The sequence below is a fragment of the Ochotona curzoniae genome, unplaced genomic scaffold, assembly GCF_017591425.1.
Source record: "Ochotona curzoniae isolate NIBS_2020 unplaced genomic scaffold, NIBS_Ocur_1.0 contig_2210, whole genome shotgun sequence".
Lineage (NCBI taxonomy): Eukaryota > Metazoa > Chordata > Mammalia > Lagomorpha > Ochotonidae > Ochotona > Ochotona curzoniae.
In genome coordinates this window covers 47,582,914-47,608,950 of record NW_024465369.1, presented here as the reverse complement: position 1 = coordinate 47,608,950, position 26,037 = coordinate 47,582,914, and the positions used below count along the sequence as shown (strand labels likewise).

Below are 26,037 nucleotides of genomic sequence, written 5' to 3'. Positions count from 1 at the left end.
GAGAGGAGAGGGAGCCCACGATGCTCCAGACTGAATTTCCTTTAGGAAACAAGACAGCTGGGCTTGGCACTGTGGCATTGCACATAAAGCTGCCACCATATAGTATGCCAGCTCCCTACTAATGGTCTGGGAAAGCCGTGGGAGATAGCCAAGATGCTTTGGTCCCTGCACCCATGGGGGAGACCCACCAGAATTGCCAGTTATTGTGACCTTTTGCGGGGTGAACCAGTAGATGGAGATCTCTCCCTCTCTTTCTCTGTAACTCTAACTTCCAAACAAACACAAGAAGACTATTGTTGAAAGTATGAATTTGGCATTGAATAATGCAGACTCACAGTACTCAATCTCCTGCACCAGCCAGAGGTGCATATTTACCCTTTAAGTCATAAAACAAAATCCTGTTTCTCTTAACACATAAAAAGGTCTAGACTTGTGCTCATTGAACAGAATTTTCTTCCCTTTTAAATTTTTTTAAAAGATTTATTTATTTTTATTGGAAAGTCAGATATACAGAGAGGAGGAGAGACAGAGAGGAAGATTTTCCATCCGATGATTCACTCCCCAAGTGACTACTACGGCCAATGCTATGCCAGTCCAAAGCCAGGATCCAGGAACTTCTTCCAGGTCTCCCACATGGGTGCAGGGTCCCAAAGCTTTGGTCCATCCTCGACTGCTTTCCCAGGCCACAAGCAGGGAGCTGGATGGGAAGCGGAGCTGCTGGGATTAGAACCGGTGCCCATATGGGATCCTGGCGCGTTCAAGGCGAGGACTTTAGCCGCTAGGCCACGCCGCCAGGCCCCCTTTTAATTTTTTATTTAAGTGTTTTAGGCAACAATAAAAGCACAATAGTCACTATAGAAATGTCACACGGCTTTAGATATTGCTGCCAGAAAGTCATTTATTGAAATTAAATTTATATGAACATAAAACGGGAAAATGCTCCTTGAGAGAGGTGATGTCAACGAGCAATAGGGCAGAGTTGTCTTAAAGAGATGGAGATGCAGGCACCGGCTTCCCAATTCAAGATGCAGTGGATGCTGAGGTCAGCATCCGGCTACATCTGTGTCTTCAGGTTAGGGACGAGGAGGCTGAGGAAAGCCTCCAGTCGCTTCCTGCATCTGTACGCGATCAGTCCTCCCCGGTTGGCCCAGCGATCCACCCCAGTGGCACCTTCATTTTCCATGTGGTACAGCAGTTGTGGCAAATCTAGCCCTGTTTCTGGATTTCTTTCTAGGCATTCTTTCAAGTCTACCATTCCTCCGCCCATGGCCCTCAGTATGGCATGGGCCGCACAGGAGTCCCACTTGAACGTGGTGTCCTCTGAGAAGATGTAAACGTCAGCCAGGCCTTGGACGACACACAGGCTCTTGTAACCCGCTCCGGCGGCTCGGAAGATGCTGCTCCCACACACGCGGGCCAGTGCTGCCTTGACGCTCTCCTTCTCACTGGTGCTGATGATGGCTGAGAAGGGGCGGGAGATGCCCGCCTCGGAGCTGCTGCTGTCCTCCTGTGTGTCCTGGCTGTTTCCTTTAGAGATGTCAGGCTGGAGGGAATGGATGTTGGTCCCCATATAAGAAAGGCCCCAGTGGCACCGTCCTTTCCACCTGTGGAAGACAATCAGTTCAGTCAGTGGAGGTGATTATCACATTCACTTTGTATTACACCTGCTGCTTTCAAACAATGACATGAAAAAAGCATTCAGTATGAGGTCATGAGTTTTCATGCTCCAAAGTCTGGAAACAGATTGAGTAGCTCGTTCATTCCTCAAAGTTACTCACAGGCCCACAGCTGCCTGTGTGTTGCAGTATGACTAGAATGCTCTCAATGTCACTGCATTATGGAATCAGTCACAGACATTCAAATATCTGCGGGATTTGGGCCCAGCGGCATGGCCTAGCGGCTAAAGTGCTCGCCTTGAACGTGCTGGGATTCCATATAGGTGCCGGTTCTAGTCCTGGCAGCCCCACTTCACACCCAGCTCCCTGCTTGTGGCCCGGGAAAGCAGTCAAGGACGGTCCGAAGCTTTGGGACCCTGCACCCGTGTGGGATACCCGGAAGAGGTTCCTGGTTCCCAGCTTCGGATCAGCACAGCACTGGCCGTTGCGCTCACTTGGGGAGTGAATCATTGGAAAGAAGATCATCCTCTCTGTCTCTCCTCTTCTCTGTATATCTGACTTTGTAATAAAATAAATAAATATTAATATATATATGTATATCTGCAGGATTTCCATCCTCTAGAAATATGGCAAAATGTCACATCTGCTTTTTTTATAAGATTTATTTATTTTTATTGGAAAGGCAGATATACAGAGAGGAGGACAGAGAGGAAGATCTTCTGTCCAATGATTCACTCCCCAAGTGAGCGCAATGGCCGGTGCTGAGCTGATCCAAAGCCAGGAGCTCTTCCAGGTCTCCCACACGGGTGCAGGGTCCCAACGCTTTGGGCTATCCTCAACTGCTTTCCCAGGCCACAAGCAGGGAGGTGGATGGGAAGTGGGGCTGCTGGGATTAGAACTGGCACCCATATGGGATCCCTGGCATGTTCAAGGTGAAGAGTTTAGCCACTAGGCCAGTGCTCTAGACCCCTCATCCACTTTTGACATTTAAATTTTAACAGGAAAAAAGATAAGCAGGTAAATAATATTTCTCCCAACTACTGATCTTTACATTCCTTATATATAAAAAAGCTTTTATTAATTGGTCACTTTTGCATTTTGTTATTCATTATTTTGATTTTTAACACCAAGACAGATGAGCTGGTGATATTTTTGTTGCACATTCCATTTATCAATGCTTACCTTGTGACCTATGCCAGGTTGCTATTAACAGATGAAGAAATGGCAATTTAGTCAAAGTAAGTAACTTGCCTAAGCCAATCTTGCTAATCAGTGGTGGTAGAATCTGCTTTCAAACCCAAGCAGTCTCCTACAAGAATCTGGGACAATAACTATTGTGTTTACCACATCTGTTTCTGGGACATGATTCTGTCTGCACATTTTCTAATTATCAAATGCCAGAAACATATTCTTGGTTGGGCAGGAATAGGAAAAGTTATCAGCTTTGCAGAGGTGACTATTCATGACTATTCAAGAACTGAAAATGATTGCTGAGACAATAAGGTGTTTAACCCCAAAATAAGTGGGAAATAGAACTTATTTAAAATTTTTTAAAAAACTGAAGTTGTGGGTCCTGGTGCAATGGCCTAATGGCTAAATGCACCAGGATCCCGTATGGGCACTGGTTCATGTCCCAGCTGCACCCCTTCCTATCCAGCTCTCTGTTTGTGGCCTGGGAAACAGTCGAGGACGGCCCAAAGCCTTCAAACCCTGCACCTGCGTGGGACATCCAGAGGAAGCTCCTGGCTTCTGATAAGCCCCAAGCCATTGCCCCCACTTGGGAAGTGAACTAGCAGATGGAATATTTTTCTCTGTAAATGTAAATCTGTCTTTCAACAGAAATAAATTAAACTTAAAAAGAAATTTGAAGTTGTTTCTCCTACTTGGCCTCTGCCATGTCCTAGAGTCAAGGCCAAAGCACAGGCCATGGATCAAAGTCAAGAGCACACCGAGCATCCTCTAGACTCTGCAGGAGTCCAAAGAGAGAATGGGGACGGGGGAGGCAGAAGAGGAGTGTGTGCTGACCGCACTTAGGAGGCGAGACATCCCATAAGTAGGTGCTAATCTTGGCCACCCCTTCTCATCTTTTCACTGGATAATATAAACTCTGTCTTGAATTCCTGCTAAAATTGCACACTTCAGTTAGCTATATGTACAACGGAGCTTCAAAAAGTTCATGGATTGAGGGCCCAGCACCATGGATTAGCACTAAAGTCCTTGCCTTGAACGCACTGGGATCCCATATGGGCATAGGTTCTAATCCCAGCAGCTCCACTTCCCATCCAGCTCCCTGCCTGTGGCCTGGGAAAGCAGTGGAGGACGGCCCAAAGCGTTGGGACCCTCTACCCACGTGGGAGACCTGAAGGAACCTCCTGGCTCCTGGCTTCGGATCATCTCAGCACTGGCTGTTGTGGTCACTTGGGGAGTGAATCACTGGATGGAAGATCTTCCTCTCTGTCTCTCCTCCTCTGTGTATATCTGACTTTGCAATAAAAATAAATAAATTTTTTAAAAAAGTTTATGGATTGGAGCTTAGGGGGTTAAGCTGCTGCCTACAAGGTCACGATTCCTTATGGATCCTGGTTCCTGTTCTAGCTGTTTCATTTCCCATCCAACCCCCTGCTAATACTCCTGGGAAAGCAGAGCAAGATGTCCCAAGTTCTCGGGCCCCTGCATCCACGTGAGAGACCTGAGTGAAGCTCCGGCTTCTGCCTAGCCCAGCCAGCCCTCTCCTTTGTGGCCACTTGGAAAGGGAATCAGTGAATGGAAGATTCTCTCTCTCATGCATTCTCTGTAATGGAGCCTTTCAAATAAATAAGTTGTTTTTTTAAAAGTTCAAGGATAAATGGAATTTACTTTTGTGCCAAAAAGTTGAAGTCTATATAGTTTTTTCAGAAGACATATTTTTCATGAACTTTGGAGACCTCATGGTATATGTGAATTTTACACTTTTTTACACCAAATTTTCATAAACATTTTGAAACATCACTTACACAAGTAAATGATGATGGTTATCTTATTTCAAATAATTTACAGGGCAGTGTCACCACTATTGCATTAATCTGGATGTGAATGGATTTTAGGACCAGAGTTTTAGATGGTTTTAGATATTAGGCTTGCTGTATCCCCAATACAAACTCATGATATCCTGAATGAAATGATACCAAATCCAGGACTGGAAATAGAAAGAATTTTAGTTCCAACATACAGACGTTTAGTAAAAGCATCCCAGAGTAACTAACTCAAGTCATAAGAATGTCACTTAGAAGGCTAAACCTGAAAATAAGCCAAGCCGAGGTCATGAATTCTAAAAAACCATAATATGTAACTGTTTGTATTTTACCTGAGAGTATTTGGGTCTTGGGACACAAAAGGCTGGTTGATGACTCCCATCACAGGCACCCCTGTCTGTTTGTCATAGACACCGATTAAAATAGTGACGCATTGAAGGCCAGAGGGAAAGATGCCTTGATTGGGTTGGATGTCAGTAGAACCTTTAATATACTGATAAGTGGAATCTGAAAAATGAAGCAAATATATTGGAATTCAGATGAAGATTCAGAAGATTGTGATGAATACATCGATAACCCTTGTCCCGTTATCATTTCCCTCTTCCGATAATTTGGTTATCAATCAGGTGTTACTTTAGATGTCACTTACTAGTTGAGTTTTTGAACATCACTTTTTTGCTGTGGATGTTTTGGATTTTCTTGACAGTATGAAAACTCTTAAATGGAGAGAATGTGTCCATAGCATTTAGCACATAAGTACCACTTATCACACATCAATTCCATTTGGGGACTAGTAACTAAATTTTGAAACTGTTCCAGTCAGAAGACCAGTACAAGATCAGATGGAAAAGTTTCCTTCCAGGAATTAGTTTTTATTATTATATTATTAAGTCCCTCAAGTTAGAAGAGATAATGGTACAAAAGGAGAAATATAAGTGGTGCCGAAGAATGGGGTTTTAACTTTATAGGATATTAAGCAGTAAGTGCATTTTTGTGCAAAAAACATTGAAATGCCTGCTGTTTTTTTCATAATACTCATCTGGGTCTCCTGGCTCCTGGCTATGGGTTGGCCCAGATGTAGTCATTAGTAATATTTGGGGAGTGAGCTAATGGGTGAAAGATTTCTCTCTCTGGAACTCTGGAACTCTTCAAATAAATTTTTAAACAGTTTTTCCTAACTTCTGGGGAAATTAAACTATATTCTGTTTGCATTTTTTCAAGCTCCCGACTCTCCACACCCTCAAAATGCAATAAGAACAAACACTTGAAGCCCTCCTGTAATTACCTATGGGATCTACCCAGATCCCCAAAGTGTCCTGTGGAATGCTGATTTCTGTTGAATCCAGAGTTGGATCAGAAAAGGCCACATCCTGATGAACAACTTTGGCTAATGCTTCAGATGCCAGGCGGTTACCATTCAGCACCTTGCTAAGCAGCTCTGCCGTCTCTTCCTTGGTGGAACACAGCCTCACGATAATCTTTTCCCCTAGAGCAAAGACAAACTAAGAGCTATTATATTTCCATAGTTTCCACGGAGGAAATATCTTGGCAAGGGTGGGGTAGTGAAGACTGTATCCCTGGGTTTGAGGCACATCATAGAGCCATATTTTCCTGCCAACTGCCAGAATCGCCTGAGGGCTTCAGCAAGTCACTGGTGTCGCTTGTTACCTTGATCTGAATAGTTTGGGATGGGTTTAGGAATCAAAGCACTATCTCCCCACATCTTCAAGGACATAAATTTGAATGCAACTGAAAGGAACTCATAGACAAGTAAAAAACTCATGAACCCCCTGATAATCTATATGCTTTTGGCCTTTTAGCTCTGTTCCAGGTGTAAATGTTACTGAAATGCAGGTTTTATCAGTTCACTGTGCTCCTGTTTCCTTCCATGACACTGCTTTTGATGTCATATTGTGCTAAATCACAGAAGACAAAGCAGATGAATCTGTAAGCAGTGCGAGCAAAGCTGCTTCCCATATGAAGGCAGAAGCCACCCAGGCCAGGTGCTTCCCCAGCAGTTTGCACTTGCTGCTTCCACCCTGAACAGAAGTGAGGGAAAAGGCTGTAAAACCAAGCAAGTTAATTGCAGCAGGATGTGACAGCAATGGAAAAAGAAACACAGAAAAATATCTTAAAAACTAAGGAAACAATGCACTTTGGGGCTGTTTCACATATTGTCAAATACCCCTAACTACTCTGGGTTCCAAGGCCCAGCACCTCTGCCTTCTGGGAACTTGTGAGAAATTCTGAGCCCTGGGCCCCACCCAGACCTGCTGAATATTAATAAAATCCCAAGGAGGGGTGGGGGAAGTAAAGTTTGGACAGCACAGTAAGTCTGAAACTGCTATGAAGGTGACTTGTAATTAGCAGAAACCATGAAGGTGACTTTTTAAGTAGTAGGAAATGTCCACTCAAATTTCATCAAAGCTAAATTTGAATTAAACTGGGAAATTGTAATGCTAATGATTGCTGTTTGCTGAGCACCTAGTTTGGTTTCTGGAATGCTTCTGGATTGTTCACAGGAGAATATTATGTCACTTCCATCCTTTCAAAACAACCAGTGCATGCCACTGCACTTACCAGGTCATGCCCACCCCTTCCTGTGATTGGTCCCTGTGCTCACACCCTCACCCATAATCCCACCACTGTCCCTCCACACACTTCTCAACAAGCAGGAGAATGGATGTACCCTGCCTTGTTGTCCCTGTAATTCTAGCTAAATCAAGTGTTAAAATAACTAGGAAATAGCAAAACAGAGGATTTGAAATGCAACAGAAGTTATTTTTACAAGTGATACGTTTAAATGAGATCTTCTCTAATTCTTTCTTACCAACTGCTAAGTGCGTCTGAATACACAGCGCATGAGGGTGAAAACATTTTTAGAGTAAATCCAGAGATTTTTTTTTCTTAGAAAATATTTTTGTAGGTATTTAATGAGTTGTCACATGAAAGATGTTAAAGTTCACCATTTTAACTTCTTAAACCATTAAACGAGTCCAGCAAACTGAAAAATATTTCCCTGCAATTAGAGATTGGGATATTTTCCTCGATACTCACAGCAGCAGAATATGGAAATCCATCAAAGCAGAATCAAACTCACGGGATACCAAGTAAATGGGACTTAAAATATGATCCCAAAGGGAACCTTTGAGACATGAGACCCCGAGACGTTACGAGGAAATTCACTTACGTGTTTCAGAGCCAATGCATCCTATAAAGTCTTAGCAAGGCTCATGGACTCTTTAAGGGAACGTATGTATGTCCCTGGGGCATGGATTACTTCCATTAGATTTCCAACTTTCCCAAGGGTTAATTGTAAGTTACATAAATGCTAAATTATCCTAAGATAAATGACACAATATTCTGAGGCAGAGATGGAATGAAACCTAACATTCAAGTATATTATGTTGCTTTCAAACATTCATTTAACTCAAAGTATGGTAAGTTGGCTGCTAGAATACTACATGCTAGTAAGTTACAAAAACACATCAACATCAACATTCTTACACTTACCCAAATCATTAGTAAACTCGTTGGATTCTTCTCCAAAAATATTTTTTTCCAATCCTGGAAACTAGATGATTCAGAATTGACAAAAGAGCAAAACAACAAAAATCCAAACATGTAAATTCTGAACAGATTTCCATTTTATATTTCAAATGAAATAGTATAATCAGAGTTGAAATTCAAAATTTCCAATCCTTTATCCCAATCCAAGTATTTACAAAATGAAGTCAGCTTAGTTTTCTAATACTTTGCTGCTCCTTTGCCTCTCCAGAGACTCCCAACCCAGGTAGAGATTCAGTCATCTTGTTTCATTTGCAGAAGTGCTTCTAGAAACTCCCCCTTCGCTATAAGAGTCATAGAACTAGAAGGGTTGTCAAGGAGAAATGTTAACCATTGTTCCTAAAAAGTATTGACCAAATTCCTAACAGCAGTAGTTGACACTGGATGGTTAGAAATTAGAAGGCAACATTAGATTTTATTTTCATTTTTCTGTGTGTGGCTGCCCCTGTTGGAGGGATCATTAGCTTTTAGACTGGGAAGGTGATTAAGGAAAAGGGAAATTTTATTGACCAATAAGTTCTGCATCAGTACAGAGTGAATAAAGTCTACAAAGAGTCCTTTTTCTGTGTATGACTGGGAAGCTTTTTGATTCATTTTGATTGTGGTCCTTGGTGGAGAGAATTTTTCTCAAAATACGTGCCCGACTAGTTGTGATACATACAAGATGTTCTCTGGGAACAAAAACAAGGAAATGCTTCAAATTCTTGAATTCAGTCATTTGTGGATGGCCGGTAGTTTTATTTTTTACAAAAACACATTTATTTATTTATTTATTCAAAAGGTAAAGTGAGAAGGTGGAAAGGGTGGGGGAGAGAGAGACACACATACACTCTCTCTGTATGTCTCACTGTCTCTTCTATCTCCTGCTTCACTTCCCAGATGGCGCTACAACAGCCAGGTGTGGGTCGGTTGTGAGGGACTCCATGCTGGTCTCCCAAATTAGTTACAAGGGTGAGGTACTGAAACCATCTCCCACTGCTCTCCAAGGTTCATGAGCAGGAAGCTAGGTTGGAAGGGAAGCACCTGGGACTTGAGCCAACACTCTGGAAAAGGATGTCAGCATCGCAGGCAGCAGCTTAACCAGATGTGCCATAATAATGGCTCCCAAGTACTTTCAACAGTGCCTTACAAGCATTTATTTTCGCCGCCCCCCCCCCACCCGCCACCTGCTTGCTGGATACTACAAGCCAAAAAGAGCTGGCAACCAGCCCATTCACCACAGCTTGAAGCTTGATTTCTGAGGCTATGGGACAGAAGGGTCATACAAATATTTTATATCTCAAATGGAATAGTATTTGTTCATAAGCCCTGGTATTTACGTCATGAATGAATAATTGCCTGAATTTGCTTGAATGCTTTGGGGCAAATATTAATTAGCCTGTAAAAAAAAAATCTACACATCTAATCCAGTTAATCACTCCTTGCACCCAACTATCTTGATTAGTAACAAACAAAAATAAGGTTACTTCACTTGGCTTACTGCAGCCAGATATCATAGGGCATGAAAAATATAGTTTGTAGAAATTTCATTAAATTGCTTTTTTCTCCTGCCTATTGTCAAAATGTTGCTTAAATGATTCTAAATGATACTCATTATCTTGAAGATTTAAACAATTCTAGTACTTTATAGTGCGTCAGAGTTCTATCTCCCAAAGCAAATATAATTTATAAATATAAGAAACAATGTAATATTGTAAAGAACACAGACTCTGAGGCAGTCTGCATGCGCTAAAAACTGGCTTTGTCATCTACTTGCTGTGTAATTTTAGGATGTCACTGAATCTTTGTTCCCCTTTTCTTTCACTCATTACTTTGGAATAATAGTTCTTACCACACAGTTGTCATAAAGGCTACATAATATATTTAAACCCTTAGAGCCTATCTAGCACACAGTAAATCTTTGAAAGTGTCTACTATTATTGTTACTGCTATTAAGGAAGAGTTTGTTTCTTCCAGTCAATTCAAGCAAGAGGCCTAGAATTACAGTCACAATTAAGTACAAACATTTTCCCATGAGAATAAAAAGAAACTTTAAGTATCCAGATACAAGCTCATCATTGAGGCAAACATTAAACGGTCCAATCCAAAGGTGATACTTAATGTATCAAAGCTTAAACACACACATACACACACACACACACACACACAAACACATACACACATACTTAAAAGCAGAGTGTCCTCAGTTCTATTGAGATAAATTTGCGATAAATTTTATGGGTCATGCATATATACACAGAGAAGACAAATGGTCTAACAACATTTAGTGACTTGCTCTAGTGATGGGGTAAAATGGGTTCTTCATTTGTTTTTTAGTTTTCCAGGGAGCATGTATTATTTATTAGGAAAAAATATTAGTAAATAAAAGCTCTTATAACAGATTCTTTAGCTATTAAAATGGCAAGTAATTTGTATTTGCTTATTTGCTTTTCTTTGCTGCATAGATTTGTTGCAAGAAAATATTTTTTTTGTTGCTGTAATCTAAACAAAAGAAGGAAAGAAAAGAAAAAGCCTGTGGTGTTTATTTGAACTCAGGGTGCTAGCAGTCTGAAGATGATCGTGGAATACAGGGCACCAATGCTAGACAAGGAGGGACGGAAAATCACAGAGGCAAATATTTGGCAAATACCTAGGCTGTGACCTTTTTTACCTTGTTCTCCATATTCTGCTTGATAACTTCCTGTACCAGTACATCAGCGAGGGTCTTGAAGTCCACAGTGAACTTCTTGTTCCTCTCGCCCTCTTTCTTTTCCTCGATCAGCAGCTGAAACAGGGCTTCCTGCTGCCTGCATGCCCGGGCGATGTTGGCTGCCTTCTCGGAGACACGGAGCAACTCATGAAGGATCTCCGACATCTCTCAACCGTGCTTTTCAGTTGCAACTGCTAGTGGAAACAGCACTCACCCCCGGGGATGTCAGCTGGAAAAGTACTAGAACGAGAAACAGAAAGTAGTACGGAGGGTGATGTCAGGGCGTCTCCAGTCTGGCTCTCAACCTGGTCGTTCACATTATAAACCCCTGAAAACAGGTGAATGACGTTAATTCCAAGGAATGACCATTAAGGTCATTCCTTGTAATGACCTCGGGATGCATTCCATCACTTCTGGGGCAACTTGCTAAACTGCCATTAAATAAAATTTGTATGAGACCATACATTTGAACTGAGTAACCCGCAGTGGGTCCTACAAACCTAAGCGATAGTTTAATTGCAGTTGCTGAACTGGGGCTGATTCCAGAAGGCCTTGTATTCAATTAACTCATTATACTTCAAACACTTGAAGCTGTAACTAGTACACTGGTTGACGAAGCTGTAGCCAGCTGTCCCCTATGCTGCACTTCAATTTTACCCACAAATTCTGTCTGATCATGCTGTTGAGTGACATTCTCAGAACCTGGTCATGCCCAATTCATCAGTCAGTTTTTGTTTTGCCTAAGTAAACTCATTTTTATTTAATCAATTGAAACGCTTCTCCTTTAAACAGAACCAAGTGCCAGAAGAGTATGCAGTGCTGTGTCCTGCAAGAGTGAGGCTGATCTGGAGTCAGGAGCACGAGGCATCACTCAGCCAAATTCACTACCCACAGCCAAGAAGACAAGCACCATCATCTGTGCTAATCTTCTCCCAGGTAAAAGCAATACAACGAGGTGAGAATATTCAGTCACCTGTTGGGACTTGCAAAGTTCTGGCTTCTGAGTATGCTATGCTGTCATCCCTTGGAATATCTGCTGATCTGTTTTGCAGCTAGAGAGAACACACTTCTCACTTTGCAGTATTATCTACTTCTTATCTACCCAAGGCTGAGTAATTCTTGTCTCGTGCAGAATTATTCTGAGGACAAGCAGAGCTGTTTGACAGTAAAGGAAACTGGGAGCTATAGAGATTAAGTAACTTCTTGAGGGTTACACAAGACTGAACCGCAGGGCTCAGAACTGGCCATCCACCAAAGCCTGGTATCTTTACTATCAGCATCAACAGCTCATGAAAAGACTTCCTCAATGGACTCTAGGAAGCTGAGGATTAATTCAGCTACGAAGATGCCGATGTAGTGAATAGTGGATGATCATGGTTGCTTTGTCTTAAATAAATGTGCTACAAAATATGTTAAGGTCAATCACAGTGAAGGAAAGTGCCAAGCCTTTGTTATAGTGAAAGGAAAGTGAGTAAAACAGCCAGACACCCTCTATTGTTATTAGTGAGTGTTCTGACGTCAAGCTTCCCTCTGGGAGGAGGTGGGGAGAAACAGCTGTCTACGTTCTGCCTATGCACTGCAAGCAAGCAGCCTTCCAGAGGGCAATTTCACAGAGATGGATCTGGAGCCCTGCAGATGCTTTTGTTAAACCACAGAAAGTTGGAAGATGTAAAATGGAGTAATATGCAGTCAGGAAAATGCTTCTGACGAATATGGAAATATGTTAATGCCAACATGCTAAGGGGGAAAATGGAATATGAGGTTATGTTACCAGTTTGTGTTTAGAAAGGGACTAGCAGGTGATGATCTAATTGTAGTTAATGCTGCGTAGTGGAACTGAAGATGACTGTGCTTATCTTTAGAATTTTCAAATACTCTAAATATATGTTATAGAAAAAGTGACATGTCAAAATATCTTAGGATAATTTAGCAACCAGAATTCCTTAAACTCCTTGACATAACTGTCTAAAGAAAACAAAACTAATGTGTGAACACACAAAGCTTTTGAGTAGCAGAAAGAATGGAGCTAAAATGTCAACAAAAATACCTGCTCACTTAAATGTCTTGTTGAAGAGTGACTATGTCTGAAAACTTCACTTTGGTTGACTTTAACATGAATAGTTAAGAAAAGTAGTTACATTCATAAAGCTGAGGCATTTTGATTTAGAATAATTTGCCATGAATGCCAAATTACAAGCTGTGTATAATGGAATTGAATATATTATCCCAATGCTATATGAGCTCCAGGTGGAACTTCTGTTTATCCTCATGATCCCAGCACCTCTTCAGCTTTGTCCCCTTCTCCAGAGCCCTTCCTTTCTAGAACAGTCTCCCACAGCCGACAAACAAGACCTCTGAATCATTTCGCACAGCTAACCTCCAACTTCTGGCCGAACAGGCGATGGGGCCCAATCACCGTTCTGTTTCTCTGCAGTGTGCTTTCTTAATCTGTCCCCATATCTTCTCAGCTCAGTTCACATAGCCCAGCCATCACCTGAGCGATCACTGGGAAATTCATCCTCACTTTCAATGACCCAATCTAGGGAGAAATGGAGGGAGCCAGGAACTCCATCCAGCTCTCCCACAGGCATGGCAGGCACTCAGTTACTTGGACCGTCACGGCTGCCACCCAACGAATCTGCATTAGCAGGGAATTGGGGCCAGGAGCCAGAGCTGAAGCTCAAAGCTAGGCATCTGATATGGGCTACAGGCATAATTACAAGTATCTGAACTGTTAGGTAAAACACTTGTCTTTCATATATTTTTTATTTTATTTTTTAAAGATTTATTTTTTTATTGGAAAATCAGACATACAGACAGGAGGAGAAAGAGGAAGACCTTCATCCAGTGACTCACTCCCCAAGCACTGCAACAGCTGAAGCTGAGCTGATCCCAAGCCAGGAGCCAGGAGCTTCCTCTGGGTCTCCTATGTGGGCGCAGAGTCCCAAGGCTTTGGGCCATCCTCAACTGCTTTCTCTGCCCACAAGCAGGGAGCTGGATGGGAAGTGGGGCTGCTGGGATTAGAACCTGTGCCCATATGGGATCGTGGCGCATGCAAGGTGAGGACTTTTAGCCACTAGGCTACCATGCTGGGCCCCAGATATTTTTTAAAAGCACATTTACACACTTACTCACCTTGCATACTCATTATGCCCCTCATCTCAGGGCAGTTGGCCCATGGCGGTAGGGATCTTGGTAGAGTCATGTGGGGGCAAGGGTTTTACTATCAGTTAGTCATGTGCAGAGAAAAGCCAATATTAGTTACATTTAAGTATCGTACTCTAAATGAGAAAGTGTGACAGACTTGCAATGAGTACGCAAACACATTCCCTGCAGTAGCCTTGACAACAAAAGAGATGTCTTTGGCTTAGTATTTCTCAATGGCTGCTCTGAATCTTAATCAACCAGTGTCGTAGTAAAGAAACAAATTCCCAGGCTTCTCCCCTACACTCCACACAGTGAGAGTCTCTGGTAATGAGGCCGGACATCTGTTACTTCCATCGTATTCTGGATGCTTCTGAACATGGAGACTTAACAGCTACTGTTCCCCAGGATTCTCTTCATGCTGGTAATTTCAGAGGTAGCTGGCTCCTAGTGACAGTTAGCTTGATGGAACTATGTAAACACAATAGTTTGCTCCAGTTATCTGTATGTTAACTCAATTCTCACACAACCCTAGGAAGCAGGCACTATTCTCCATTACATAGATGAAGAAACAGAGGCACAAGGTTTTGAAATAATTTTCCCAGAAATCACATAGCTAGGAAATAGTGGAACAAGATTCAAGTCCAGGCAAGCTGTCAGACACCTATGTTATAAAGAAGTATTGTAAGCAATGAAATTTTCTCATAAACTCTTCATTGTTAGGGAAAGAAACAAGCACTTATCAGTTAATAATCATAAGCACGTTTTTATTGCAAGGCACATGATTCAGCAAAAAGCAAACACACACTTAGCCAGGACTGACTGTTACTAGCTTGATCACTATAACTCAGCATTTAACTGGCATTTAATTTCCTTTTTGCTCTTGGGGAAAACCTCTTCTTCAGCAGATCCTCAGCCCCACTCTCAAGTGTCCTGCTTGGAAGTAAACACTTAGCCATCGTGTTCCTTGAACTTCTCAATTAGCCACCTACCAGGTCATCACTGGGCAGCAAGGGGAACATGACAGGAAAGGGTGGTAGAATTGGTTAAGTGTTCTCTTACTCATGTCTACCATGAGGTCATTGATTACCTCCTCTGAGCCTCTCTCATCACCTGTAACAAGACGTTAATACTGAGCACTGATGTCGTGACAATCAAATGGTCCCTCTGAATGGGTACCTGGCACAGAGCCTTGTAAGGTAAGATGACAACTATGACTGCTCAATAGAAAGCCAGTACATGTCTTTACTGTGAAGGGGTTGGCAACTTTGTATAGGTCACCGAAATCTTTTCTGAAAAGCTACTAGGTCCATTAAATCCAAAAAGCCTGGGAACTACCTGTCATTCTCTGAATGACCCAGAACAAAGTTCCTCTGTGTAGGCCAGAGCTGCTTGCTTTGGTTTCTGGCATCTGCCTGCAAACTAGGGCTGCTGGAGGCAGAGAGATGCCTCGGCTTCCTGGCAGGCCCTTGATGGCTGGCCAGTGGTAAGAATCTTTTGTCCTGCCAGGAAATGCTGTAATGGATTTGGGGCCAGCGGAGTCCTCTGTTGTGTGAAGAGTGGTGGTAGCAGAAGCTGGCCATACTTTTGTGGTCCTCAGCACTCATGTGTGATGACAGAAATGAGGGCTGGTAGCAAAGCAGAACTGCTGGCTAATGAGCAGACAAGTGAGCCAACACGCTATGCTTGGCCCCCTTTCTGCTGGCAGTAACACAAGACTTCCACACAGCCCATCTTTTGGTTCATTGTTCATGGACTACATCTCACCACACCATCACCTCCTGAATTCAGCCTTTCCTTCATCCTCTGAGGAATGGCTCCTTGAAGCTATTGCACAGTGGTCCTACCTAATAGGACTGCTGAGGGCTGGGGTAGAGGGGAAAGCCCAGAGTCCATAAGGTCAATGGGTATGTCTCATCAAAGGATAGAGCTATCCAGGAGTCTCAGTAGATGGACAGAACTGAGGAGTGGCCAAAGCTCTGTGTAGGAAAAACAGACTCTGTCACCTCTGCTTATCACCCCACTTAGCGTAGCCTCGTGCAGGGGTTTAGAGAATGGATGCTGTCCTGGAAGAAGGGATATACCAAAAAAGAAATCAGGGGTGCCACTGGCTGAGCACCTTGCAGACAGCAGCTTCCTCTGCTACAGAGATGCTCATCTGCCCAGGTGGCCGCCCTGAGCAGAGGGAAGCTGAACTGCAAGCATCACAGGACCTTGCAATGTGGCTTCTTGGCTCATGAGAAATTCAGTTATCCTTGCAGTAGGGAAGCCTTGTTCAGCTCTCAGATAATTAACTAACAAACATTTCTTGGGATCCAATAAGTATTACAGTACAGAAGTGCCTGCAGGGTTGGTTGGTTGTTCTGGTATTACTTTTAGTTTGGATCTGGGTGATAACTACCCATGTTACTCTACAGGCTCTGGTTAAGACTTCTGGTAGCTGATTCCCTACTTTCCATCCATTTAATGCTTTGCTCTGGGAAGACCCTCCCGGTTTTACATGCTGCTCCCTCTGCTTAACATGCCCCTTGGTCTGCTTTTGCCACTTAATATCCATTCATTCTCTCAGAACCAGTTCAAGTGCAAGAAACTAGAACAGGCAAGGATTTCCAATACGTGGATGGAAAGATAGTCTGTCTTATGAGTAACCAGAAAGACACAACTGCAAACCTCAGTAAGATGTCATTATATATCCAGTAGAATTGCCCAAATTAACCAGACTGGCAGTTTCAAGTTTTGGGTGAAGATATGCAGTTCTGCAGACTCTTACATGCTGCTGGCATGAGTGAAACTGGCACAACTATTTTGGAAAACTATTTGTAGTTTGTTGAATACAAGCATAACCAATGGCCCAGTTTTGTAGACATATACTCGAGAGAAATTAATGCACTTTGGATTAAAGCATACACTTGAGAGTATTTATGAGCAGCATTATTTGTAAGAGTCTGACACTGGTAATAACCCAAATAAGCATCTGTAATAAAATGGAATAAACGTGGCATATTCACATAACAAAACAGTACACAGCTGTGAAAACGAGCAAGCTGCTGCACTAGGAGCCAGTCTGGATGTTGCACTAGGAGCCAGTCTTGATAGTATATAAAAGTATTCTATCAAATGAAAAAGGCACCAAAGATATACACCATGCAGTAATTGTGAAACCGACCAAAAATCACAGGGTATTAGGTAACCATAATGATGACCAGCATTGGAAAAGAAAAAGGGCCTACTGGTGGAGCATATCAGAGGCTTTCAGGGACTGGTAAAGTTTAGACATGGTTGATGGCTTAGTTACAAGAGTGCTTTGGTTGTAAACTCACTCAGAAGTTCCATATCTTTATGTATGCATGTACTTTTATCTTAATAGAAATGGGTTAAGAACAGCTTGGCACAATGGCCTATGGCTGTATCCTTGCCTTGCATCTGCCAGGATCCCATATGGTTGCAGGTTTGTGTCTGGCCTGCTCTGTTTTTCATCCAGCTCCCTGCTCGAGGCAAGGAAAAGCACTAGAGGAGGTGCCAAGGCTTTGGGATTCTATGTGGGAAACCTGGAGGTGGCTCCTGGTTCCTGGCTTCAGATCAGCTCAGCTCCAGCTGATGAGGCCACTTGGGGAGTAAGCCAGTGGATGGAAGATCTTTATCTCTTTCTCTCGGTATATCTGCCTTTCCAATAAAAAAATAAATAAATAAGATAAATCTTTTTTTAAAAAATGGGCTAAGGGGGGCCCAGCTCAGTAGCTTGCCTAGTGGCTAAACTCCTTGCCTTGCACACACTGGGATTCCATGTGGGTGCCAGTTCTAATCCCAGCTCCCTGCTTGTGGCCTGGGAAAGCAGTTGAGGACGGTCCAAAGCCTTGGGACCCTATATCCACATGAGAGACCCAGAAGTGACTCTGGGCTCCTGGCTTTGGATCAGCTCAGCTTCAGCTGTTGTGCCACTTGAGTAGTGAATCATCGGACAAAAGATCTTGCTCTCTGTCTTTCCTTCTCTTTGTATATCTGACTTTCCAATAAGAATTTTTAAAAAAATCCTTAAAAAAAATTAAAAATTTGAAAATGGGATAAGGAAAAAAAAAAGCGTGTGTGGAAGTTATAGTCAGCACAGTGTTGACTGCAGGAGCCATGCCTTCATCTTAGGCACTTGGGTCCTAGGTGCCTGGAAAAAGGCCAAATCTTTATTTTTTTAAAGATTTATTGATTTTTGTTACAAAGTCAGATATATAGAGAGGAGAAGAGACAGAGAGGAAGATCTTCCAACTGAAGCTTCATTCCCCAAGTCACCACAACAGCTGGTGCTGCGCCAATCCGAAGCCAGGAGCCAGGAACTTCCTCCAGGTCTCCCACGCGGGTGCAGAGTCCCAAGGCTTTGGGCCATCCTCGACTGCTTTCCCACGCCACAAGCAAGGAGCTGGATGGGAAGCGGAGCCGCTAGGATTAGAACTGGCGCCCATATGAGATCCCAGTGCGTTCAAGGCAAGGACTTTAGCCGCTAGGCCACTGCACTGGGCCCAAAAGGGCAACTCTAAATTCCAGCTCTCCAACGCAGGATTGGAGGTTTACTTATCTGTGCTGTGCTCAGTAGGAGATTGAATGTAGCCTGGTTCCTCACCACTCTTGAGCATGCTCAGAGGTATTCAATCAGTGTTGGCTGATGAATTTCCTCGGAGTTTTATAAATATAGAATCCATCCTTGTCATGCTGTTTATTGTACTAGGATTTTATCAGCATTACCCAGGTGCTGTTAAGAACAATAGGCTCATATTTATTTACATAAAGGTCTACATATATTCTGTGTTCATTTACAAAACAAAGCACAGCTGTATCTGGGTAACTGGCAACTGAACCACAATTTTTGAATACCAACTAGGAACTTTCTGAAATGATATTCATCTAGAGGTGACCCATCCTTGAAAAAGATTAATTTAGTTAATTGAATCACCCAAAATAGAAAGTTTAATTTGATTTTGTTAGAAGACATTCAATATGGGATATGTACATCTATCTATTTAACCCTAATATTTCTTCTTCCTCCTCTCACCTTCAAATAGGGTTGCTAGTCTAATTCATCCTGAACTACACCAAGGATACTAATACCCATATGGGATATCAGTGCTACAGGCAGAGGCTTTAGTCTATTAGTAAAGAATGCATATAGAAGCCTTTTGAGACTTTATTAGAGAATTATGAAAATGTATTAGGAACACTTTTAAATGTGATAGTGACCTTTTCAACTCTCTTTCTATAGTGAGGAACATTTTCTACACAGACCCTTTATTTATTTAGATCTTTTTTGGGTTACGTTTTACTTCTATGTTTAAACTTTTGTGAGCTAAGAGGTGTTTTTAAAGAAACTGTGGTATCACAAAAGAAAAATGAAAGGAGACAGAATATGAAAAATAAAAAAGAATTTTAGTGTGCCTATCTTAACTATAGGAATAAATAATCTTTACAATGCAGAAAAAGAAACAAGGCATGCCCACAGGAAGAATCTTCCCCAGTGGAATGTTATTTATAGTTTTGATCCTTGTTCGTCAGAATGTAGAATCTTGCTCATCCTCAAGTCTATTTTGAATGTTGACTTTGGAATGTAACATTTCTCAATTATTAAGAAGGATTCCCAGGTCAAATTTATCTTTCCCTCTGAACTCTTACAACACTGACTAGAGGCACTAATTTTTAACACCTGGCTTTTAGTGTCTACATAGAGCAGGAAGGAAGAGTTCTTAGGTCACAAGAGAGCCAGTTCTTGGGCTTGATTTGTCTTTAACTAACCAGGTGTATAACCTTGACCTGCAGGTTTAAGGTCTTAGGGACTTGTTTTCCTTCATTTTTGTAAATATTGAAAAAAAAATAAGATAAGGCAGAGATTTTGGAATGGATAATTCGTATGATATGATCCAGTTTCACATTCCTGCTATGGGCTACTGTTGTGATATAGCATGTCAAGTTGCCACTCAGGATGCCTGCATCCCATAGTTGAGTGCCAGTTGGAGTCCAGGCCTACCAGGCTTCTGATCTAGCTGCCTTTTCATGTGCTTACGCAGCAGAGAATGATGGCTCAGGTATTTGGGTGCCTGTGGCCCCTGTGGGAGACCCAGCCACGTTTCCTTATTTCTGGGTTTGGCCTGGTTTAGCCCTGGCTATTGCAACCATCTGGGAAGTGAACCAGCAATGAAAGATCTCGACCCCTCACTGCCTTTCAAAAAATAATTTTTATTCCTGTTTTTTAAATCAACTTTTCTTATAAAAGGAGTATTACTCAGCGTTTAAAAGGAATGAAATCATGACACTATAACATGGATAAATCCTGAAGATCTTACAGTAAGTAGAATCAACCAGATAAATATTATATTCCATTACTCTGAATAGTCAAACTTATACACAGGTGAAGTTGAATAGTGATGTCCAGGGCTTGCAGGAAACAGTAGTAGGAGTTGCTGTTTGGTGAGGTGAGTTTTGTTCTCAGAGGATAATACAAATTTAGAGAAAAACAACAGTAACATCTGTACAACAATGTCACTGAAATGTATACTTGGGAATGATGATGAAAATGGTCATTTTGATATCATGTCTGTTTCAGCACAATGTTGAACTTTAAGTTGAAAAGTTACAGATCTCAAAAGCCTTTGATATTTAATATCTATCTCATAAAAGAAAAACAAATATATGTTGGTGGAATGGAAAAAATGTGGAGGTTGGGGTAGAGTTACCAAGATTAGAGTTGACAGAAGGGCTCTGAATGACTCATCTTGCAGTTGATTTTGCCCAGCAGTCACCCCGGGTCTTGGTACTTAAATTGCATGCTTCTATACCATGGTTTGCATATAGGCAGAGGGGCTAATGACACTCTGAGGAGAGGCTACAGCTCCCCACTGAGTCACTTTTGGGGCACCATTTTCTTTCTCCTGGGACTCTGAGTGCCTCCCCGTGACATTCAGCTGCAATTGTATAAACTTTCATTCCATTAGAGAGGAACATGTTAAAGGGACCTTCTTACACCAAAATTAATCTGTAAATGATTGCTTATTACACAACTTTAGGATTATGGTAAAAAATATGATTTCAAAGGATTTTCTTGCAAAGATTTCTAGAAGATGTCTGCAATGGCAAAATTTTTGAGCTAAAATATATCCCCTGAATGTTACAGTGAAAAGTCTTAGGCAATATGGTGTATCATGTTGGCAGGCTGGACAGTGCATATCTCTTGGTATTCTATTTACTCTTCCACTTTGTAGGAGCAAATATTTATTTTTTTACAGGTAGTCACCAAATGTTTAACAGAGTAGTATGGAATACTGAATATAACATTTGCCTTTTAAAGAACACAAACTGATAAAAAAAAAAAAAAGAATATTTATAGTAGCTTTATTCGAATGAAAAAGTTCAGGAACTAACGTGATACAAATGGCTCATTAAAGCCATACTAAAGTAAAAATATACTAAATGTCATGTATTCTGACTGAACTCTGCAGCCATAGTTAAACATCTGAGCTGGTTAATTTTTATTTTCTTGATCTGATTATTTATTCCCCCCCCCTTTTTTTTTTTTTTTTGCTGTTCATGAAGCTAATAAGCAGCCATACTTTAAACACAGAACTTTTATTATTCCCAGATCAAACTGTGATTATACATGATTATTGCAAATTCCCAGGAATTAACCAGAGTTTCGTGTGGACTTGGAAGATCAAATCCTCTTTTAAAAAGCTACTTAATAATGAAAAATGATGCATCACTTTAAGTTGTGTGCTCCTTAACACTAAAAGAGCATTGGTTTCATAATAGAGTTGTGGAGAGGAAAGGAGGGAGGGCAAAGAATGGTTAACAGGTACTGAGTTATAATTAGTAGTACAATATCCTAGGGCTCTAGCAGCAATCCGGTGACACAAATAATGATAATGGAGAGAGAGAGAGTATGTGTGTGTATGTGTGTGTATGTGTGTGTGCGCAGGCTGCCAGATAGGATCTTGAATGCTTTCATCAAAAAGAAATGATAAATATTGAGGAGGTAGTTATGTTCATCCTGATTGAACACTGTGTAATGTGCACATGTATGAACGTATCATAGTGTTATCTCGTAAATATCTGTAACTGCCCAAAGACAATTAGAAGTAAAAAGTTTTAAAAACTCTCGCAAAGCAAAGAATAGAGAACTTCCTCAACTTGATCAAGAAAGCCTACCAAAACAACAACAACAACAAAAATCCTTTTCTTTGGTCATTTAACTTTAACTTTTTTCATATGAATTATAACTCTGTCTTTAAACTATTGGTTCATTAATTTGAGAGAGAGAGGGAGGGAGAGGCAGAGAGCTTCCTTTTGTTGGATCACTGTCTCCTACCCACAGGAGCTGAGGTTGGACAGGTTGGAGCCAGAGCCAGGGACTGAATCCAGGGCTCCCAGGTGGGCGACAGAGAACCAGCTACCTCAGTCATCCTGTGCTACTGTCCCTGGGTGTACATTAGCAGAAAGCTCAAGTGAGGAGTCAGAGTGGGATACACAACCCTGGCACTCTGATTATCACCTTCATTTTCATCGAGGGCAACATAGCACTGCCATACCCAAGAAAAGCAAAAATCTCAATATCTATCAGTAAAGGTAGCAAATATTTAAGTTAATTTAGACCTGGGCAATGATTTTACTAGATTTTAAGCATTTAGTGGACTAAAAAAAGTAAGCAATTTCATGAAAAATAAAGAAAAGGAATGTAAAGAGAAGAAGAAAAAGGAAAACTAACTCTGACACATAATAGTATGGTAATAAATCTGATACATTATTTTATAGATACATAATGCTGTTTTGTTCACTGACTTGGCAAACAACTGACTATGTTTTATGACCAAAGAAAATCTTTTTCGGGTGAGATTTGAGAAATAATTTTAATAATAAAAGTTATAAATTTTAAAATATCTGTAAATAAGTTATTCAAATTTGCATGTTTTTTTAATCTTTCATTTCTAAACACTTAGTGTATAGGAATCCTATGAGGCTATGTTAGTTATTCATCCTTGCAATAATCATCTCCTGCTTGTGTTTCCCAAACTTATCCATTTTTTCCTTTTGGTGTCTTTTTAAAATGTAATATTTGATAATTTAAGTTTCTCCTTTCCCTTAGAAATTCAGGTTCAGAAATTCCCAAGCTGCAACTGCAGAAGCTTGCTTTCTTTTTTATGATATGGTGAGAGACAGAGACAGTGAGCTCCCAACAGTTAGCTCACTCCCCTGATGCCCACAGAGCCAGGACACCAAAGTCAAAAGCCAGAAACTCAAACCAAGTCTCCATCGTAGGTGACAGAGGTTGAGCCATCACCGCTGCCTCCCAACCCCCACAGTAGAAGGAAGGTGAAGAATCTGGAATAAACCAGGTGCTACATTGTGGGTCATGGGCATCCTAACTGGTATATCAACTGGGGACCAAAGGCCTTCCCCGGAAACCTTTAAAAACCGTTATTCTCCCCTATTGCCAGCCATCCTAGATGATCTTAAAACCGGACAAGTTTGGGAAACACTACACTTAGCACTGAGAGATACGAAGTAAAACTTGTAAGTCTAAACTCTGAGCCAACCAAAAACATCAGTCTAATTTCATTACAAGATTCAAAGTGTTTTTCCAAAGACATTAATGAGGACTCATATCAGAAAATTTCTCACACACAACATCCTCAGCTTTCGATCTGTTGTTATTGATCATTTAGTTAGCAATGATCTTTTAAGGAATTTCTATTTACTATTAGACATGGAAATACATATAGTAGAATCTTAACTTTTGTTTGGGGGCCTTTTATGTCAAAAAGTTCTCTTCTTTTTAATGTGTATGTTTTTCACTCAAAAGACAAAGTGACAGAGAGTGGTGGGGGGGTATCATATTTTGGGGAGGGTATCATATTTTTGTCTGAGGTTCCAAACCTGGATGTCTGTAAGGGCCAGGCCTGGTCTGGGATGAAGCAGGGGGCAGTGTAATCCTGGTCTCCCAAAGGGGTGAGGGGAGCCAACCACTGCAGCATTATCACTGTCTCCCAAAGTGGCTGGAGCCAGGATTCAAACGCAAGCACTCATGAGACCTTAACTGGTATCACCATGCAGGCTAAACAGTGGTCCCTCCTTTTCTTCAAGGCTGCCACAAGTATGGCTCTAATTTAAGTCTGTAAAAAGAGGTTTACATAAAAGGGCATGAGTCAAAGCTGCAATGTCCAAGCAAGAGGTAGCCTATTCCGAAAGTTTGAAAAGAAGTGACAGCTTATTCTATGACGAAAGTAAAGTGCAATTTAAGCATTTTACGTAATCCTCTTCAAATGCATTGTAAAAATCCACGAACTTAAAGTACTAAGCAAGAATGTAAACAAACACCTGTTGAAACATGAACTCTCCCATTACTTTTATTTCCGTGTATCTTCCTTATCCGAAAGGCTAAGGATGAGATGACCTTGCTAATCTACCAGGCAGTAGTAGCGCTTGAGCACATTTACAACATCAGACTGACACCATCAGCGCTGGTTTCAAAGTTCATTATCAAGGAAAAAGGGCCAAAAAATGTTTTATTCAACACATGGGATGCACTTTGGTAATCTGTCCACAGCACGGTTCCTTTGCCACCGTCTACTCAGCGAGCAGTGTCTGCTGACTGAACCCCCCAAATTCCCCTGAAGATGGGGAGCTCAGCCTGACAGGCAGCATGGTGGCTTCCATGAGTGTTTCGTGGGTGGACTACATAAGCTAGCGATTTTCTGCCGTACACTTCGTGTCTTAACACTCTGCATGACTGTTCTGTAGTAAGAAAAATAATTTTTCCCCCATCTAACCCTTAAGCCAACCGACTATGCATGTCTCATAAAACAGCCTTTCAAAAATGCAGAGGGTCAGAAGCCTGCAGGACTGTGTCGTCCCCAGGAGTGGACTTGATACTCAGGCAGGACCCCTGCAGCAGCGACCACGAAGCATCCCCCGGGGCCCACGAACAGAGGGGACTGGCTGGCTGCGCCATCTACCTGTGGAACCCGGGCCCCAGCTCTGCACAGCGGGTGTCTGGGCTTCTTCCACCTAGCAATGCTGATTACTCTTGCTGCTACTCTCTTCCCGCCTCCCCTTTCCTTTGCGGCTGCTTTTGCAGAAGCGTCCGGTGGGACTGCGAGCTCCTGTGACCGGCTAGCTGCCACTGCGATGCCGGGGTGGGCAGGGCAGGGCCAGGCCGAGGCCAGTCTGGCTCCCGGCACCCTGGGATCTCTCAGGCCGGGGTGCGGCGGGGTCGGGCTCCAGGCCGGGAACCACTCACCTGGCGCACGGAGAGGCGATGGCGCGCGCGCTGCTCAGGCAGCCGGGGACTCAGGCCCCGCGAGGAAGGGACTCATCCAAGGGGGACAGCGGCAGCCCTGCGCTGGGGATGCAGTGCCGGGGAGGAGGAGGAGGAGGAGGCTGCAGCTCTCCCTCGAGAAACGGAAGAGGCGGGGGAGGAGAGAGGGAGGAGGAAAGGACGCAGAGGGTGGGGGGAGGCCGGGGCCGCGGGAGGCTCGGAAAGGCGCGCCAGGCGCCTGGCCGCCCGCGGGCGAAGGGCAGGGAGGAGGCCGAGGTCACGGGAGGGCAAGGAGAAATCGGGCGTGTGGCGGCGGCCGCCGGGCTGGGTCTCGGATCGCCGAGCTGTGCAGCGACCGCGCGGCCGCCTCTGGTCTTACCCACTGGGAGCGCGGCGTGGAGCGGCGCCGTGACGCCGCGAGGCATCCCACGGCCGCCCGAACCAGCCGCCAACAACGTCACAGGGCCAGTGATTCAGAGGGGCGGCCCTCGAGGGGCAGGCCAGGGCAGTGGCAGCTCGCCCACCGGCGCCGCGTCTGATATTTTGCTCCTAGCCGCCGCCCACAAACCCGCCCCCAAGTTTGCCAGTCTTCCTGCCCCACTTCCTCAGCGCTGTTTGGGGGCTCCTGTCTCTGACAGGCAGCAAAGTGGCCACGGTGGACTTCCTGCCCGGCCCATTGTTCTGACAGAAATGTCAAGGGTGCTGGCTGTTCTGCTAACCGGTATC

At 42.8% G+C, this 26,037-nt stretch overlaps 1 protein-coding gene across 2 annotated transcripts; it reads right to left on the bottom strand.

The window, feature by feature from the left end:
• Positions 1-878: 878 nt before the first annotated feature.
• Positions 879-25,449, bottom strand: INPP1 (inositol polyphosphate-1-phosphatase). 2 transcript variants are annotated; one of them, XM_040971863.1, is made up of 6 exons: positions 25,294-25,449; positions 10,845-11,123; positions 8,141-8,201; positions 5,913-6,113; positions 4,960-5,134; positions 879-1,604 (listed from the first exon to the last, which is right to left on the bottom strand). In XM_040971863.1, exons 2-6 carry the CDS (start codon positions 11,046-11,048, stop codon positions 1,055-1,057), a joined length of 1,191 nt encoding a protein of 396 aa, XP_040827797.1. In that variant the 5' UTR covers positions 11,049-11,123; positions 25,294-25,449; the 3' UTR covers positions 879-1,054. The 2 variants fall into 2 exon arrangements, with proteins under 2 accessions (XP_040827797.1, XP_040827798.1); XM_040971864.1 differs by lacking the exon at positions 25,294-25,449 and having other exon boundaries at positions 10,845-11,235.
• Between the last annotated feature and the right edge of the window lie 588 nt (positions 25,450-26,037).

Coding starts and splice junctions, on each gene's coding strand:
- INPP1 (XM_040971863.1), bottom strand. CDS start 11,048: ATGTCGGAGATCCTTCATGAGTTGCTCCGTGTCTCCGAGAAGGCAGCC. Junction 8,202..10,844: donor AGCAGAATATGGAGAACAAG/GTAAAAAAGGTC, acceptor TGAATCATCTAG/TTTCCAGGATTGGAAAAAAA. Junction 6,114..8,140: donor CGAGTTTACTAATGATTTGG/GTAAGTGTAAGA, acceptor TCTTTGCTCTAG/GGGAAAAGATTATCGTGAGG.